This window comes from Talpa europaea, assembly GCF_964194135.1.
Source record: "Talpa europaea genome assembly, chromosome: 2".
Lineage (NCBI taxonomy): Eukaryota > Metazoa > Chordata > Mammalia > Eulipotyphla > Talpidae > Talpa > Talpa europaea.
The window spans coordinates 85,257,696-85,277,334 of record NC_140068.1 but is presented as its reverse complement, the minus strand read 5'-3'; the positions used below and the strand labels follow the sequence as shown (position 1 = coordinate 85,277,334).

At 39.8% G+C, this 19,639-nt stretch overlaps 1 protein-coding gene across 1 annotated transcript; it reads right to left on the bottom strand.

Annotated features, from left to right (window-relative positions):
- Positions 1 to 996: 996 nt before the first annotated feature.
- PLA2G7 (phospholipase A2 group VII) lies at positions 997 to 19,059 on the bottom strand (the record flags this gene model as incomplete). Its single annotated transcript, XM_084228874.1, has 11 exons — positions 997 to 1,148; positions 2,263 to 2,411; positions 4,867 to 5,037; positions 6,726 to 6,817; positions 7,832 to 7,945; positions 9,125 to 9,251; positions 10,381 to 10,449; positions 11,411 to 11,504; positions 13,005 to 13,149; positions 13,580 to 13,701; positions 18,951 to 19,059. 11 exons carry the CDS (start codon positions 19,057 to 19,059, stop codon positions 1,015 to 1,017), a joined length of 1,326 nt encoding a protein of 441 aa, XP_084085000.1. The 3' UTR covers positions 997 to 1,014.
- Between the last annotated feature and the right edge of the window lie 580 nt (positions 19,060 to 19,639).

Genomic DNA, 19,639 nt, shown 5'->3' with positions numbered 1-19,639 from the left:
CTGTTTAAACTGGCTTAATTCAACTTAGTTATGGAGAATGCATGGGAACAAAACCGTAACTTAGACCAAAATATATACTTAATGTACAAAACATATACTTTATCCCTTAAGAATCAAAAAATACTTTCAATGACACCCACATGTATGAGTGCCTACATTTTTAAGCTATCAAGTCCATTTGTTTGTTTTTCTACTTCCACTCATACATTAGAATCATTCCATAAATAAAACTGATAGGCAAATGAAGTGGTTAAGTGTAATTCTGAATGTTTCCATTGTTATAATTCACAGCCTTGGGTGAACCACTCATTTAATGTGTTTAACTGGGACCCCTCACCTGGCTTATGTAGCAGCACCACCAATGAAGCCTTTCTTTATTAAGCAGAATGCATCAGAGATGAGGCATCAAAAGAAAATGCAAACTCAAGCCCAACTTCCTTTAACATGTTGCTTGTGCCTTGTCTCCAATATTCTCACCCTCGTCTGCTCCCCATTTAATTACCGTATTGAAGCTGTATCTATAATTTTGTGGTAAAGCAACTGCTTTATTTTCGGCTTGAGATAATTTTTCTTACCAACACCGAAAGTCAAAAGGAAGGGGTGCCGTATTCTAACTAGACTATTATATCACTGAAACTCAATTCTATTGCTCATAATAAAGAAAACAAAGGCAAGAAAAAAATTTTATTATACTTTTAGGATGTGTTATTGCAACATGTTTTCATTGCCATTATACCTAATGTAATATATTTGTCCACTGGGTAATGAAAACACAATTTTTAATATTGATACTGAAAAAGAATCATTGTACTATTAATGTTTAGGCTAGCATGATTTTTATACACAGAATCCTTTCTTTACATTTAAAAGGGAAAATATTAGTCTAAGTTTCAGAGTTATTGTACAGCCTACATTTTTTAACATGAGTTTTTTTCTTTTCAGAAAATACATCAAAATCACACACATTCTTTTAGACAGTTTTAGAATGATTTTTTTTTTTTAAAGCTCTTGTATCTATATGCTATTTATTCCAGGAGCATTTGGTAGACTGGCATTTTGGTTGGTTGTGTCAATGTTGGTGCCTGGAATAAGATGGTCATCTTTCCCTTCAATTAAGGCATCCCACTGGTCAAAATCTTTCTGAAGTCCTGTGAAATACAAACATTAATAAATATATTAAGCTTTTGAAAGATAAATGTGTTGCTATTTGAGGCAACATGGATGGAGCTGGAAAGGGATTATGTTAAGCGAAATAAAGCAGAAGGAAAAAAGATAAATGTCGGATGATTTCACTTAATATGTGGAATATAGAGAAACCATAGATAGGGTCAGGAGAAAGGCAAAGCTTGCAAGCTGACCATAGATCTGAGGTACACAGCAGGGGAGGAGGAGGGAGAGAGGTCAACAGAGGAAATGGTGAGGTGCTATGGGGACTATGCGGAGGGAAAAAATTGAATACTGTCCGAAAATAAACAATGGTATAAGAAAATAAGTAAAGTTAATTTAATTAAAAGAATAAATATATTAAGCGTTTGCATGCATTAAACAATTCTGTTCCTCTAGATGGCACCATAGCATCATGAATTACAGAAACCTCATCCCTGATGATGGAGCCACAGTAGCCTCTGTGAGCAGCCTAATGGCCACTGCAGTGGCTTCATGTGAATGAAAGATGGGATTGAGGCACTGTGCTGTCAGTGCCCTCAGCATGGAAATTCACCCTGGTCTTTACAGCAAGAATAGATTTACAGGCAGACTTGCTCTCTAAGATACACAGTATACAATACAGCAAAATTAAATTTCTCACCTTTTTGTCACCAAACTGAGTTACCGCTATGTTAAATCGTAAGCCAATTTGGAGACAGTTCAAATAGGACTAATGCTATGTTAAGATAGACAGTTTTGGGGCCTCCCCCGTGGCGCAGCGGTTGAGCGCTGGGTTGTGAAGCTGCCTGCAGCCTCTGCAGCGCTGGCTCAATCTCCAGCCGCTGGGTGAGGGTCCCACATGGCGGCATGTGCAGACCTCTCCTGCCACCTCCCTCCCTGCGTGCCCCCCACCCCTCAGCAGTGTACTTCCTCAGTCTGCCTGTTCTGCTCCCTGCTCTGGCTCTGGTGAATTCTCTCACCCTGCCGCGCTTCTGACTGTACCCAGTGCTTGAATAAATAAATAAAATCTTAAAAAAAAAAAAATCTTAAGAAAAAAGACAGTTTTGGCCTAAGAGTCATTTGTTTTATGCCATGAAAAAAATATTAACTTCTTACCTAAATGCTTTTGTAAAAATGCCAATGAAGCTTTGTTGGTAAGATCCATGGCTACATTTGAATCTATTTCTCCTTTCAATGTGAACATGCATCCAATAATTTTGCCAGTTGTAAAAGTGAAGTCAGCAAAATTCTGATGGACTGAACCCCTGAAAAAGAAATAAGACATTTACACATCACATTGATAAAATTATTTTTGTAGTTAGGGTGCAGGAAAGATGCTGACCTGGTTGGCCTGTTTACCAAACACCAAGTATGCAAAACTTAAAGATTTGATCTCCTTAGATGTAGTTGAAAGTCACAGGCTGTATTTATTCAGGGATGTTACAGTAGATGTTCATCTTTCCCTATAGATAAACAATTCAAAGATTTCTGTCTTACTTGGCATTACTTTAGAAGAAATGAGTCCAGTTTTAGTGAACTAGAATACTTGCCAGTTGAGGGGATGCGTTCTATGTTGAAGGGGACCTGATGGAGGCAGAGGCCCGCTGTCCCGCCACGGCCACTTAACTTGGGACCTATCTGGGGCTAGTCAGAACACTTTGCATTTCAGTCTTGAAATAAAAAGTTTTTTTAAGAAGACGTCTCTTTGGCCTCCCCTGGTGGCACAGCGGTTGAGCACTGGGCTGCGAAGCTGCCAGCAGTCTCTGTAGCACCAGTTCGATCCCCGGCCACCGGCGAGGGTCCCACATGGTGTGACAGACCTCTCCTGCCACACCCGCTGCTAGTCTCAGCAGTGTATTTCATCAGTCTGCCTGTTCTGCTCCCTGCTCTGTCTCTGGTGAATCCTCTCACCCTCCCGCGCATCTGGCCTGTACCCCATTCTTGTATAAATAAATAAATCTTAAAAATAACAGAGGTCTCTTTGTATTATTTAAACTATAAGCACCTTATCAATTATATAAACTGTGTAAATATAATACATAAATAATATAAACTATCAGTACTGCTTATACTGCTCTTTAAATTCACTAAAAGCATAACAACAAATAGAATGGTCTATGTTCATTTTCAACTATCTCTGGCACATGTGACCCCTGATTTTCTTGCATTTCTTCCCTCTTTATGTTTCTTCAACATTGCAACTTCCCTTCTTTCCCTAACTGCTCTGTTGCTCACTGGCTCTTCACCTACATGTAGGTACTTCAGAAGATTTTAAGTCCAACTCTTCTATCATTTTGTAATTTGACCTACTCCAAAAGCTTCATCTATAATGTCATACAAATTCTACTTTCCCAATTGGTGTCAGACATCACTATCCTGATTTCTCAGTGTCCAGCTATGCAATTGCAAGATCAAAACACACCATCCCAGCTCCAGCTGGTACTGCTATTTCCCTTCACTTTGCTCATAAGCAAACCACCATTCTTCCACTTATCAAGACGAAAAACAGACCCACCTGGCTTCCTCCCATTCTTCCTCATTTTACCATCAAAACTTGAGCATCTGAAGCACAAAGAAGGTAGCAAGGGTCACAAGAGGGATGAGGGCAGAAGCCTGGATGCCATCAAAAGCTGAGAGTAAGAATGGGAAGTGGGGGAGGAAGGTGATTCTGAAGAGCAGGTGAAGCATGAGGAGTAGGCTTGTGGTAGCAGGGAGGGAAAAAGGGATAGAAGGTGGACGCAGAGAGGGGATGAGACTGCATTAGTTTTGGGGTCTTGAGGTCCTCAGCAGGGCCAATTCCAGTATACAGGTGGGGAAGGGGACTCAGGAAGTTACAACTCAGAAGTCAAAGAGTTGATGAAGTAAGGACAATGAAATATTAAATGTAAGTTATTCTTTCAAGGTGTCTAGCAGAGGAGAGAGGAAAAAGTGAGAGTCTAATAAGGAGGCAGAGGGTAGGTGTTCTGTATTATTTCTGTTTTAGAACTCATTTGACTTAAACATACTAATAAACTACTTGTATGTATTAGGCCCTTCCTCATCATCTGTCTGAACTCTCTTGATCCTTGAAGAACCTATTCTACTCCCCAACAGTCATTGCTCACCTCCCAATCTGATCCCATTGTGTTTATTTTGTATACTATATGTGTTTCCTACCTGCCAACTCCTCTTTATAGGCCAGGTTTCGGATAGAAGAGGGGTGAGCTCAATCTTTGTAATATCTCATAGTGAGCTCAAAATCCTGTCAGGAGTACTTTTATTCATATTCATGATGTTCAAGGGCACCCCACTACTTTTGGGTATTTATAAATGCATATTCTTTTCAAATAGGTAAAGCCATGGCATATCTCAACAGATGACCTGCCTTTTTTTCTGAAAAGTTCCTAATCTAGCCTAATGATGGAATACTTCTCCCTACCCTAAGCCCCCCCAATGCATAGTTTGCTCTTGCACTTAAATAAAAGGAGCACATATCCTAATGTGAATTCTGTCTACATATGAGCTACATATACTAACACTACTCAAAACATCAGTGCTTGAAAAAGAATTAAGCCTAAATGCAGCTAGAAAAATGGAGCTGATCTAATATTCTCCCTTATTGAAAGTCTAAATGACAAATTTGAGAATTCTGTGATGGCTACTAAGTGACAACTGCTGATGTTTATCCAAATTTGAAGTTTCTGTTTCAGATAGCGAAGCAAATCACTTGCTAATACATACTTGATTGTAATCATTTTTCTCTCTCTATCAGGTAAGTAGCATTTTTTCATTTTTTCAATATTCTCATGGTATTGGAACTGTTCAGAGTTGATGAAAAAAAGAGGCTGAGGAATTCTGGAATATACTTCATCACCCAGTGGGAACATCCACGCATCCAGGGCAATACCGCATCTATGGTACAATGAGAAAAAAAGGCTGTTTATACACTGGCTGACAGATAGGAATTTATAAAAATGCAAAAAAGATTAATGCACATATACCAAGTCAGTTTATTATGGGTTATAATAAGTCCATAATAATTATTTATAAAATATAATAATTTTCCTAAGGAGGCATTGGGAATACTTGAACTTTAAAATTTTATTACTGGGCCTCCCTGGTGGTGGAAGGGACTAAGCACCGCACGATGAAGCTATCTGCAGCCACTGCAGCACGAGTTTGATCCCCAGCCAGCCAGGGAGTATCCATATGGTGCAGCAGACCTCTCCTGTCTTGCCCGCTGTTCCCCTCAGCAGTGTATTTCAGTAGATCTGCCTGTTCTGTTCTCCACTCTGTCTCTGGTGGGTCCTCTCACCCCCCACAGCTCTGGCTGGTACCCCAGTTCTTGTATGCATAAATAAATCTTTAAAAAAATAAAATAAAATTTTATTACACATTTTGTTATATTATTTTCAAAATAAATTTTAAAATAATTTCTTCAAAATTGTGCAGTATCTGAAAAGACATAATAAATGTACTATTTCCAAGGAAATGTACTATGTCCAAAAGTATTTCACACTGTTCGGACACTCTGTAGCATATTTATGATATCTTTTTTTTTTTTAAAGATTTATTTCTTTATTTATACAAGCACTGGGTACAGTCAGAAGCGCGGGAGGGAAAATTCACCAGAGCCAGAGCGGGGAGCAGAGCAGGCAGAAGGACCGAAGTACACTGCTGAGGGGAGCAGCGGGCACGGCAGGAGAGGTCTGTAGACCTATGTGGGACCCTCGCCGGTGGCCGGGGATCAAACCAGCGCTGCAGAGGCTGCGGCAGCTTCACAGCCCAGCACTCAATCGCTGCGCCCCCAGGGGAGGCCCTATTCATGATATCTTTTACAGAGTGACCATTGGACTCATTCCTTTACATTTAAAGGGCTCTAGGGGTTGAAGAAAATCATATGGAATTTATCACTTATAAATCTAATTATATATATATATATTATATACATATGTTCCTTGACTTTTTGAATTGTTTTATGTATTAAATGAATGAAAAAAAAAAAAGAGTATTCCCTTACATTGAAACAGAGCTTATGAACTGCGAGGTGAAGTTTCACAGAAGACTTGGTCCTACCTGATCTCATCACTTTGGCATGAAGTGGTTCAAGAAAGAAAATATGTTTGCAAGTCACAAGGCTTAGAACTCTAGTCTAACTCCTATCCAAGTAACTGTATAATTTTTTATCTCACCCCATCTTAACGATGGAAGTCCTGCCTCTTGGGAAAATCTAGAAATACTGTAATATTGCAATATTAGTAGCATAATCATTATGTCATAAATACATACATACATTTTATGAATGAAAATGTTAAGCCCTTGAGAAGATAAATAAAAATGATGAAAGAAAATATATAGGGGTTAAAGCAGGAGAAGTAGATGACTTCTGTCTAGGAAAATTATAAAAATAATTTGTATAATTTAGTCACTAATCTCTTAAATAATTAAATAATTTAAAATAATTATAAAAAATAGTCTTAGAGATGCTAAAGTCACCTTTCATCACAAAGAATTAAACTGAAAAAAATCTATTTCATATGAGTTGTCACTCTCCCTCTTTCAATAACTTCTTCTTCTTTCTCTTTGCCGTATTCTCTTACCTGAATCTCTGGTCTTCACTCAGAGCCTGAATAACTGTGGCTCCACCAAAAGAATGTCCAATAATGGCTATTTTATTCCTGTCGATGGAGTCCTATGGGAGAAAGCATGATATAAATTCATAACTATCTCATAGGCTGTTAGAAACATAAAATAAATGATTTTGTGAATCAGAATTATTACTCATTTCCTAGGCACGGTTAAGTTTTAGAGACATTTTAAAAGAAATATGCATATACATATTGTATATATGCACATATATATACACACACAAATGCACACATGCACTGAGCGTTCACTTGAAACATCCACATCATTAGTTGACTTCTGCCTCTCTCCACTCGTATCTCTCCATTTGTTCACTCCATGAGTATTTATTGAGCACCTGCTCTATGGCAGGCTCTGCAGATCATTTTCAATGAGCTCACAGTTTATTAGGAAGGAAAGCATGGATGCAAACATGGTGGAGGGGTGCGAGAAGCATATCTGACAGATAACTAACCCAGGCCAGGGGTTGGCACTGGGCTCCAAGGTGGCTGCTTGGAGGACATATGCCTGACTTGGGTAGAAGATTAAGTAGGACCTGGTCAGCAAGAAGGTTGTGCCAGAGCAACATATAAAGGTGTGGAGGCACAAGAGGGAGTGGCTGGTTGAGGAACAACAAACATTTCACTGTGTATGGGAAAAAAAAAACCACCATCTTAGACTCAAATGAAGTGCTTCTAGTTCTCTCTATTCCCTTTACTCTATCCCTCTACACACACTTCTTAGACCTTGTTCATGGGGTCCACTTGATCTGATATTCTTCTACACCCTCCCAAGATTTTGTCCAATACTTTTGACCAACATTTCAAGATCAACCTCAAAATCCCTCAAGAGCCATCCAAGAAATTACAATACTTCCACTGGAGGCATTAAATTGAACCATATTAAATTTCCATTTGATAGATCAAAACTGACTGGGCAACACCAACCTAATCCATTCCTCATTATTATAATAATTACTTTTCTATTTCATTGGCAGTCCTTTAACATGTTGTACAATATAAGCAGAAACACAAACGATAAGGAACTACTAGACAAGCAAAATATGATTTCGTTAGCTCACCTGCAGTTGTTTCACATCAAACTCTAAATCTAAGAGATTCTTCATTGGCTTTCCAGAATCAATGTCAAGAATCAAACTGAGAGCCTGTGAACACTCCTTTGCTCTTTGTCGCACCTAATATGATTATTAGAAGAACAAATGACACAGAAAAATGTTGTAACACTTAAAGTTTGTAAAGAGCTTGCATGTGGGAAAAAATTGTCAATGGCTAGAAATGTTTAAGAGATTAGTGACTAGAACACAAATTATATAAAAAGGGCTCCAAGATGTGGTAGTTAAAGCTTAGTACAAATCCTGGTTCATTGCTTACCCGCTGTGTGAGCTCAGATGATTTACTTAGCCTTTCTGAGCTTCAATTTGTTGTATAATAATGCCTACCTCAGTGAAATGTGGGTGGGATTAATTGCAATAAATCATGTATAAAGCATCCACTACAAAGCTTGGCACAAAAGCGGAATCCAACATGCTCTATTTCAATTAATCTTCCCAACAGCTCTGTGAGACAAATACTGTTATTACTCATTTTGTAACAGAGAAAGCATAGAAGCAGAGAGAAGTAACTTGTCCAAGATGATCCCACTGCAAAGTAATGGTGCCAGGATTCATATACAGAAAGTTGGATTCTGAGGCCTGCCTGCATTCTTTTTTTTTTTTAAGATTTATTTATTTATTTATGCATACAAGAGCTGGGGTACAGGCCAGAGTTGTGGGGGGTGGGGTGAGAGGATTCACCAGAGACAGAATGGGGAGCAGAACGGGCAGATCTACTGAAATACACCGCTGAGGGGAACAGCGGGCGAGACAGGAAAGGTCTGCTGCACCATGTGGGTTGCTCCCTGGCTGGCTGGCTGGGGATCGAACTTGAGCTGCAGAGGCTGTGGATTGCTTCATAATGCTATGCTTATTAACCCCTTTTGCTACCAGGGAGGCCCAGGATCTGCAGTCTTAATACTCTTCTATACTGTTTCTTAAAGATATTTTCCTCTTATATAGACTTGGAGGGAAGAGAGGGGCCTATGAATTTATTTTGAGATTCTAAAATTAGAAGATCTATGCAAAAAAAGTTGGAATAGTCACTGTTAACTTCCAGGATTTTTGTGTTTCTCTTTGCTTATACAGTAATTCAGACACTACAGTAAGGGACTTCTATTTCTCAGAGAATCTTCTGACAGATATTTTGGGAATGAGAAACAGGAGAGTCAGGAGCATTGATTGTCACCTGTGAAATTAAATTTGCCAGTCGTTAATTTGCATATGCATTTTAGTCATCAAACTACTCTTACTGCAAGGTACCTGCTCATTTCGTTGAGACTGCTCTTTCTCCCCTCGTTTCACAATTTTAAGATAGAGCCAAGACTTGTTTGCTATTTCTGCAGCAGACTGGTCCTGGAAATAATAAGTTGCGGATGCAGATTCATCTCTACAACACAAACAGAATTAATCACTTGTAATTGCTTTTTCTTCATCTCCCATGGACCTGGTCCATTCTCTTTTTTTATTTTATTTTATATATATTTTTACATCATTTTTCATTTTTGCACAATGTATGCATTTTCATCTTGGTTATAGTCCCCATACAATTCCCACTCCCCTTATTTTGACCCTCCCCCCTCCCCCCACTTAGTGTGTCTCTGGTTTTATAGTTGCTTGTTGATTTTGATTTTTACTTTATTATAATTAGTCTTTTTCCTGATCCCTTGTTCAGGTCTTCTAAATTCCTGCTATGAGTGAGAACATCTGGTATTTTTCTTTTTCTTTCTGGCTTATTTTGCTGAGCATGATCCCTTCCAGCTCCATCCATGTTGCTGCAAATTGCATGAGTTGTCTTTTTTTGATTGCTAAGTAATATTCTATTGTGTATATGTACCACATCTTCTTGATCCACTCATCTATTTTGGGGCATTTGGGTTGTTTCCAAAGCTTAGCTATTGTAAATAGCTCTGCTATAAACATAGGGGTGCAGGTGCCCTTTTGAATTAATGTTTTTGTGTCCTTTGGGTAAATACCTAGGAGTGGAATTGCTGGATCACATGGAAGCTCCATCTTTAGCAGGTTGAGTACTCTCCACACACCCTTCCATAGTGGTTGGGCTGGTCCATTCTTGATGTAACTTCACTCTTATCTTTGTGACTTCCCTTTCTTCTCCCATGCTATTTTTTTTTTCAAGGTTAAAATGTCTAGCTCCAATTCTGGGAGGGTTTGTTAAAAATTCATTTCTGGAATCAAATCCCAGTTCTGCCATTTATTGTGTGCTTCTGAGCAAATTATCCTTTCTCAGTTTCATTTTCCTCTTAATATCCATCTCAAAGGATTGTTATAAAAACTGCAGAACATGGTATATGAACACAGCATGCAATAAATATTCTGGGAAATGTAGAAATATTAGCTTTTTTTTTAAAGAATTCTCAATGATCTAATTAATAGTCTCTCTTTTTTCTTTTTTTGTTTTTTTCTTTTTGCTTATTATGAAATCATAGTAGATAATTCTATCAACATTCTTTATAAACCTTTATGAAAGTTAAAGCCCAGTTACATACCAGGTGACATACCTGTGTTCTACAGCAGCAACTATAAAGCCATGAGATGCCAGGTCAATACCAATAGCAGAATAAATTGTCCTTCAAGACAAAAAGATGGAAGCATTCAGCCACCAGCCATGATTACAAGGCTTAACTGACAAGGCAAGGTCCAAAATAAATGTGGGAAAATGGAGGCCTTTCATCCCTGGGTAAAAGTTTTGATTCTCAAAGGGTAAAAACTTTACCCCTCAAGGATATATGACAATGTCTGGAGGCACTTTCATTATCACCACTGGAGGGAGGATGCTACTGGCATCCAGTGGGTAGACGGATGTTGCCAAACATTCTATAATGTGCAGGACAACCCACTATAACAAAAAGTTATCCAAGTTGTTTGGATAACTTCTGCCCCTATGGGCCCTCCCACCATGTTCAAATGAAATCTAGGTCTCCTGTGGGTTGCTCCTAGTGCTGGGACACAGTCCAGGTGCTAATGCAGGTCCATTCTGGGCAAGGCAAACTCCTTTGATGAATGACTTTGGGTTAAGCACTCCCTCCATCAGCCTGGCCCATTCTTTCTCAGAACTGTGCTGTAGTCTGAGGCTCTTTGTACCTTCTCCCTTTTCCATCTCTTTCCCAATTGCCCAACCTGCATCAGGGTCTGAAGACTGTCCATCTTGTCCTGCTCCATAAATATCTTTCACAGTACATCCAAGCTTGGTTGTCTATTTCTGTGAAGATCTGAACTAACACAGGATGATCTTGAGAGTGTGAATTATATTATATTGTATTGCCTTGTATTATAATATTATAGTATATATTAGATTATATGGACATTTATAATATAGGGCAACCAGAAATGCAATACCCTCCCTCCTCTGTAGGGAGACAGTTTTAAAGAGTTGGAAAGAGGGAATGAAATTGATGAGACTGGGCTAGAACTGATCAATGTCCTTCAAGGGATCAACAAATCTGCTATTCCTTTTTTTTTTGGAGGGGAGGGAAATACTTCCATCATTAATCCATAAGGGTTAAAGTCATTTAATCTCTCAAATATTACCTGAATGCTCCAAGGCCATGAGAAAAAATAATAAGTGGGTATTTTTCACCAGCCCTCAGAGGGGAGTTCCAGCTTGCAGGAATTGTCATTGAACCTAGGGAACAATGTGAGATGATAACTTATGTTTTCTCTGATAATTTAAAATAATAAAATTTGACATAATTTTTAAATAATTTCAAATAAAAAGTCCTGACCCTTGGACTTTGTTCTTTATGGACTATGTATTTCAGTAAATTCACTAAAAAGTATATTATTGAGATACCCAGCAGCCAAGGACTTAAATTATGTGTTTTTCATAAAACACCTATGGATCATTATCCATTCCCACTGCCATTTTTCAACTTAAAATTAGACATTTTCCTATTTACAGTTGTATGCAGGAAGGCTGCTTTTACTATTCCAAGGTTTGGGCAAAGCTTCAATTGGTAAGTTTTGAAACCAAACTACAGCTCAGGAACATTACACTGAGACCCAAAAACTTCAAATTGGAAATTCCTCTCATTCCATCTTGGTCATGATCAGGGAATGGTAGACAGTCCTTGCCTTCATGCTTAGACATCCCCTTGACTATAGCTCTGCTACTTATTAGCACTGATCTTGGACAAGCTAAAAGAATTCTGAGTTTCAGATTCCACTTTTGTAAATAGAGGTAAAGCTACCTACCCAATAGGATTCTTTATGAGAATTTTATTTAATTAGGTAAAATGTGTATAACTCCTGTCTAGACACATAACAAAGGGCTCAAAAAAGGAAGATGTTGTGCCTTTCCTTCTCAGCTATTATCTTTATCATTACCATCATTAATAATTTTTGTTTACTTTTCTCATTTATAAAATAGATCTTTAATCATGAAGAGTGAATGTGATGATTGCTATGGAAGTGATTTAGAAGTTATTCAGCACCACAGAGGTCTATAACTATAGCATTTTCATCCTTTCTATCATAAAGTAGTTTTTAAGAAAACTCCAAGGAGATATTTAAAACAAATGCCAAAAGTTTTAGGTTGTTTTGAGGGGGAAATAGAAGACATCATTCACACTTGTCTAAAAGTAATGTCTGTTCAGAGAGTAAAAAAGGAAAAGTCAGTATTAGAAAAATATACACACATTAAGTGATGAATGCACATCCACCTGTCCTAGTGAGAGAGGCTGGTCTTCTAGCTTCTAAGAAATTAGCTTTCACTCTTTTTTTTCTGGAGAGAAACGGTGGCTTCTACTTTCTGTTTCTTCTTGTCTGGCTATACAAAGCTCTTTAGCACAGAGAAACAGAATGGGTCACCTGAGCCAAGATGCTATGTTCCCCACAGTATGTTAGAAGGGAAACTAAATAGAATGAGGCTAATCTTTCACTTCCTTCACCCAGGAAGCCATGGGACAGTCACTTGGACCCGACCTATCCCATTATACTTAGATTGGACAAAATGAGAACCCTTGATTCTCTGAGAGTTATCTGGGTCTTTAGGACATACTTTGTATTTTATGAGACATTCAGACTGCAGAAACTCTACTTTGGTCTTCTCCATGCCCAAAAGTTGCTGTTTTAAAGAGTTTCTTATATCTTAGAATTTATAAAGCCAGATCAATAGAAATCTTACCAAAGAAAAATTGCAAAATTTTGCCCATGAAATTCTGGGTTCCAAGAAATTTACTAATACCATAAAAATATTCTTTGTTTGGTATCCAAACGGTATCAGAGTGATCATCACCTTTGGATGGATAATACAACCTCAAGAAGGTACTCTGTAAGGAAAAAAAGTAATGTCCTTTTAGTTCAGTTTATTTCACATCCCAAGTTATTTTGCATATGGGGGGATCCAAATACCTCTGTTGTTCAGGAAAGGTCCAGAGAAATTCTTAAGCTGTCATAGTGATTGAATACAGTTGAAGAGGAAGAGAAATAAAACAATAATATGATTTCTCAGTGAAAAGAAAGGGTGAGCAGCCTGGTTTTAGCCACTAAGGAAGGGATAAATGTGGTTTATAGAGAAATTAGTCAGATGACAGCAATGAACTAGGGGAATGACATGTAACTAGCCAAAGGTTTCCTATGAAAGAAATGGCAAAATGAGTCACTCTCGGGTGAGGACAAGGTCAAGTTTCAAAACATTCTAGTAGTGTCATAGCAATAGTAACTATTAGAAAATAAATGTAAGTTGTATTAAAATATTACCTTTTTAGTGTAGTCAAACATCAAGTCTGTGCAACCAACAGGATAGGATCCATTCCCTCTGGGGATTTTAGTTTGGCCAGAGTTTGCAGTAGCCATCAGAGCCTGTATTTTACTTAACCATGCTGAAACATAGGTAAATATTATCTCATTTGTCATCCATTACCCCCCAGGCTTGATCATGCAAAAGAATTTCCAGGGAATCAAGTCACTCCCCATAGTTTCTGGCCGCCTTCATTGCTTTACCTTACTGGTCGAATAATTATGGAGGGTCTACTGTATGCAAACTACAATGTGGGGATAAAGATCCTCTGCTCCCAAGACACTTAGATACTGACAGTTACTGAAGCCTTGACCTTATTTTCTACTCCTATCTAGAGCATATTTAAGACCATTTCCCAAATATGGTTCTTCTTAAGCATAAACTTTATCTCACATTTCCCACTGGGTATCTCCACCAATGTCCTTCCCATTGGACCATCAAAGTCTGAACTGAAACTAAATGGACATCTTCCAATTCCTCTTCCTGCTTCAGCCACACAGCCTGCAACTCTAGAGTCCCCTATCTCAGGTATCCCAAGTCTGAAACTTGGCAGGCATCCTCTCCTACCTCTTTCTCATCAACCCTCTACTTCCAATCAAGTTTTAATTTTTAATATTTGCTTTTCTTAGAATTTTCTCTCCAGTACATCTCTAATCCTCTAGCTCAACTGCCTCATTTCCACTTGTACCATGGCTCTAGCAGGAAGTTGCCATCTCTCCTGACTGTCTTAATCCTTGAAACTTAGCCCCTTCAATGCATCCTTCACAGGACTCCTAAAGTGATTTAAAACACAATCTCACCAGGTGACTCTTCTTAAAGCCCTTCAATGGCTTTCTGTCACCAGATGGTGTTTCTTGAAGAGGGAATGTATTGGAGTCTTTTTCAAAGGAGTCTGCAGGTGGTTGTAGGGGCAGGACAGGGATGGAGCAGGATCTTTATGACCCGAGCAGAAGGGGTAAGAACCTGGAGCCGTTGGTGGATTTTTCAGGCTTCTACTGGGATTTACCAGGTACACAGCAGGCAGGGGTACTGGGGAGCCAGGAGGCTAGCAGGCCTCCCAGCCCCCGGCAAATCTTCACTCCTCCTGGGCTCTCCGGCCTTCTCTCTCTTCTTCTGGTTCTGCTGTTTCGCTCTGCTGGCATCCCCGTGATGCCACCCTTATAAGCCCAGTCTTAGCCCAGGTGTATCCCATCTACATGTGCCCACACCCTATTCCAGGTGCCCGCCATCAGGCATGCATTCAGGACTGCAGGGATCCATCATCTGTCTTGATAGCAGGAGGGCAGAAAAGCCTGATACCTTTTACCTTACCCTACAGAGGAACTGAAATTTACACATGCCTCCCTAAGCTACACCCGTCACCACATGAGGCACAAATGTGCTCTGTCTTTGCAGTGTTCTAGGGTTAAAATGCATAAGGGTTCACAGGCTCACAAGTTACATCCCAAGTTTCTGGGCATAGTTGGAAAAATCCTTCATAATGTGGTGGTCCACCGTCTGGTAATTTCCTGCTTTCTCCCTTCCACGAGCTCCGGCATTTCCAGGCTACTCATTGGGCTGTCTGATGCCTCTGCACCTTTGTAAATACTACTCCATGGGTTTGACATCCCTGTAGTAAACTTTTATTCAAACTTTAACATCTCGATCAGATGTCAAGTCTTCTCTGCAGCCTTTCCTGATTCCTCACTGTAGGATAAAGAAAATGTCAGGCTTTTCTGCCCTCCCGCTATCAGGATAGATGATGGATCCTTGCGGTCCTGAATGCATGCCTGATGGCAGGCACCTGGAGTAGGGTGTGGGCGTAGGTAGATGGGATTCAGCTGAGCTAAGACTGTGCTTTTTTTAAGGGTGGCGTCACGGGGACGCCAGCAGAATCTGAGAAAGCAGCAGCAGAAGCCGAAAGAGAAGCCGAGAAAGAACGAACAGAAGCCGAGAGAGAGAAGGCCGGAGAGCCCAGAGAGAGTGAAGACTTGCTGGGGGCTGGGAGGCCTGCCAGCCTCCCGGCCCCCCAGCACCCCTGCCTGCCATATGCCTGGTGAGTCCCAATAAAAACCTGCAAAACCCCTGATGGCTCCAGAATTCCTCCTTTACCCGGTCTGCATGGGATCAGAAAACCTGACCCTTACACTCACCTTCATAATTTTATCCTCAGTATTAAATCAATTTCATGTATGTGTGTGTGTGTGTTTGTGTGTATGCATGTGCAATGCCCCCTAGCCTATTATCTTACATGTTTGCGCACTGTCTCTCACAGTAGGCTGTTTTTCCAGAGCAATAGCTTTAGGTTTTAACACAATGGTTGGCACACAGTTATTGTTCCATAAATATTTGTGAAATTGAGCTAAGCTTTTTGCTGCTACTGGTCTCTCTGTTGTTAGATACTTCATGGCATGCATTCTTCTATTCACAGGTTCTTAAACATTTCCTTGAGTGCCCAAACCCTTCAACACACCTGCCTATTCACCTACTCACCTCCCTTCTGCGCCCCAAATAAGTTTATATTTAATTTCAAGGTGATGAGTCCAAATACAGTGTATCCAGACTCCCAGCATTTTGGATTCAGCTTGTCCACACCTTCCCTTCTACTGGACTGTGAGACTGAGCCCCTGCTGAATCCTTCATGCTTTCTATCACACTCTGCCTGTCACTTACACACCTAAAACTAGGTTAGGTATGGTGCACACATGGATATGTGGGGCATCACCCAGAAAGGTTTTGAGTCATGAGAAGCCCATTTACATCCTCTAAACGGTGCTTCAGCACCTGCCAATGATGCGCCTTTCCACACCGAAGGCCCTGCTACTCCGGGACCATGTCTCACCAAGAACCGGCACTACTGGCATCACCTGGAGCTTGGAAAGCAGGTTCTGGGGTCTCACCCCAATTCTACTGAATCATAAAAGGTGTTCCTCCTAAATTTGGTACCTGGGCTAAGGAACCAGACTACCTGGCTGTACACAAGGGACAGAAATTCATGGTCAAATGGTAGAAAACAGTTCCATGGAAGGCAGAGAGTGAAATCAACAAACCTTGATAATTGGAGACAGGTAACCCTACTTTAGATTCGAGCTGTACCTCTTACAAGCTGTGATGCTCTGGTCTAGGCAATTTATTCATCTGATCTTCATTGTTAAAGTGGGAATAAAAGCAACTGACCAGCCTGCAGAACAGTCAGTCACAGCATGAAGTGAGAATATAAGTCAAGTACCTAGCATAGAATAGGCAGACAAATGATATTATTTGTCCCCTAACTCAAATTAACTCTGGCTATGTAAATTCAAGTTCTTAGAGGAGTTGTAGTAGATCTAAACTAGACATACCATTCCTTTCAGGCAGATGCAAAATTCGAGGCATTTTCCTAGAGATTAAAAAAATCCTCAACCTTACTGGTAAGGCTAACATTTTAGTATCTACTTAAAATTATAAAGTGGTCTTCCTCTCCCATTTAAGACTGTCTACTGAGCTATGCTTCACATTGTATGTAACAGGGAGATGTTGGATAGGTCACACCTGCCTTTCCATCTGTGACCAGCAGCCTGTGTTCTGCTGTGCTCCTGACCACAGGCAGGCATGGTGTAACTATATGGAGTGATGGGGGTTGGCTCTGGCTCACACAGTTCACTCAGGAGCTCCAGAAAGCACACAGCTGCTTTGGGGTACTACCTCTGCAATTGGAAGTTCTGCTCTAGAGCTGTGGTGAGGTTCCAAGTCACACAGGCTCCTCCTATGAGATAGCAATTCCACCAAGGCTCAGGGAACCTTTCTCAATAGCCTGGGGGTGCCCTGGTTCTCTAAATCCTGCTCTCCTCACTCAACATTCAGGAGCCACAGGTCAGGGTGAGGTCATAGGTTTGCCTATTCCAGGACACCTGACCACTGAGGAGGTCTCAGGAAACTTTGAGTTGATCAAGCTTTGGCTATAGGTCTACGGGGCCCTGTGACTGGTGGTTGCCAGAGTGGCTGCAGAAGAGTCCCCAGCCTGCAGCAAGTCTGATTTTCCATTCCTGAACATCTGTCCGGACTCACCATGAAGGAGGAAACAGGGAAAGAACACTTTTTAGGTGATACGGTTTTGTGGGTCAGAACAAGTCACTTCCTATTTTTTCTTCAACTTTATTTTAGGAAATGCGTTAGAATCTACATCATGCTATTAATCTCATAACTTTTTGGGTTTGGAGATGGAGTGCATACTTGCTGGGAAGATGACATTCTGTATATGGCTTTATGTCTTCCATTAGCGAATAGGATATCTTTGGTCCATAGTTATTAATCTTAATCTGCAAAACCATATTTTCTATGTATTCATTTAGAAGAATACATATATACATATATAGATAACATGCTGTGTTATAATCATTTAGCATTTTAATATTTCACACATTATTAACATTTAATATTTTAAAATATTTATTTATTTCTGATCCTTTAGAATGAGTGGGGCATTAAGCTCAGTACTGGGACTACGGGTCAACAAAGCAGTGTCTCTGTCCTCAGGTTTCTGTCAGGTCAGTGACAGTCTCCCAGTAATTTTCAAACATGAAGGGCAATAAAACATGTTTTGAAATGTCTACTCCGTACCAATAAAAAGTGCATGATGTAAAATGTCTTCTAGATGATAATTTTTTTCATCATGTAAAATATTACCTGTTTTCAATCCACAGAAAAAGTAATGAAAAGGCTAATTTACTAGACTGTAAGCACCTTGAATTTGAGTTCAAGTTCTTTAGTCATCAGTGTCTCACTGCTGCCTCTGCTTCCTGGACATTCCTAACGAATAGATGTGTGAGGTTATGCCATCTGCTGTGCAAATGCAGATATAAAATACAGTCCCTCTCCTACAGATGCATTCATTTCCCCCTACTACAAAGTAGGGGAAAATGTATCTATAATTGGGTTGTGAAAGGTCCATTGTAAGTGCTACAGTAGGAGTCACCCATCCAGCCTGAACAACTACATCCAAGGAGCCACATCTTTCCAGGTGTGCAGATCAGTGGGTACAGACAGTGAAGACACCATTGAGATGTCACCTACCCTGCTCAGCTGAGGGAATGGGATGGAGAAGTTCATGTATCACAATGCTCTGGAAATAGCAGAAATTCACAACACTGCAGAACTTATCTCTTTGTAATAAATGTCCTTGGGGGCTCTGAATGTACCTTTTAAGAGGTGGCTGTCCCCCTCTGGCCACTCCACCTGGGCTTGTCTAAGCTTCCCTCCATGGGCATCTCCTTAATAGCACTAGATTAGAAAGTCACACATGCAACTTTTCTGGGGCCACTTGGGGTAGACAACAAATCAGCTGCTCAAGCCCTTAAACAAAACACCTCTTACCTGATGACTTCAGATGGGCAACAGGATTTAAGTCTTGCTGGTTAAAAGGATGAACCAGTGCAAGGCAGCTGCAGAGGCAGAAAAGTGCATGCAATTTGGGTGGTGCCATCGTGGAAGCTGAGTGGTTTCAGTTTAACTTTCTTCAAAGCAGATTATTAAAGAGAGAAAAAAAAAACATGCAATAGAGATTACTTATAGGCTGAAGAATCAGTAAGACTAAGGTACCAGCTATATGATTTTATATATATTAACAGAAGACATTTGGGGGAAAATGGAGCATGCATTTACTAAGTTAGGCTTTTGATATGCGCAGGGCAGCAAGATCCTTAGTTATTCTGGACTGTGTAAAGCACAAAAATAATACTTTCAGGCTATTGCATTAGTTTTTTTTTTTTTTTTTTTGGTCATTAGCTCTCTAACTTTGTAGCAGTGTAGTCTGGTTATGAAAAATAACATCAAAATAGAAGAAACAGTCACACATAATAATCAGAATAAATCATATCTATAGGCATATCTAACACATAGTCATCTCTCAAGTTTTGGCTTGTGATTCCACTATAGTTATAAAATGATCATATTGTTGCAGCTGTGGTTGTTTCAATGTTGATGATGTATTTTTGATGCTCTCTATAATCTTTCTACACTGAATGCTTCCCAAAGGCAGAGGTCAGGTATTATTTGTCTCTAGT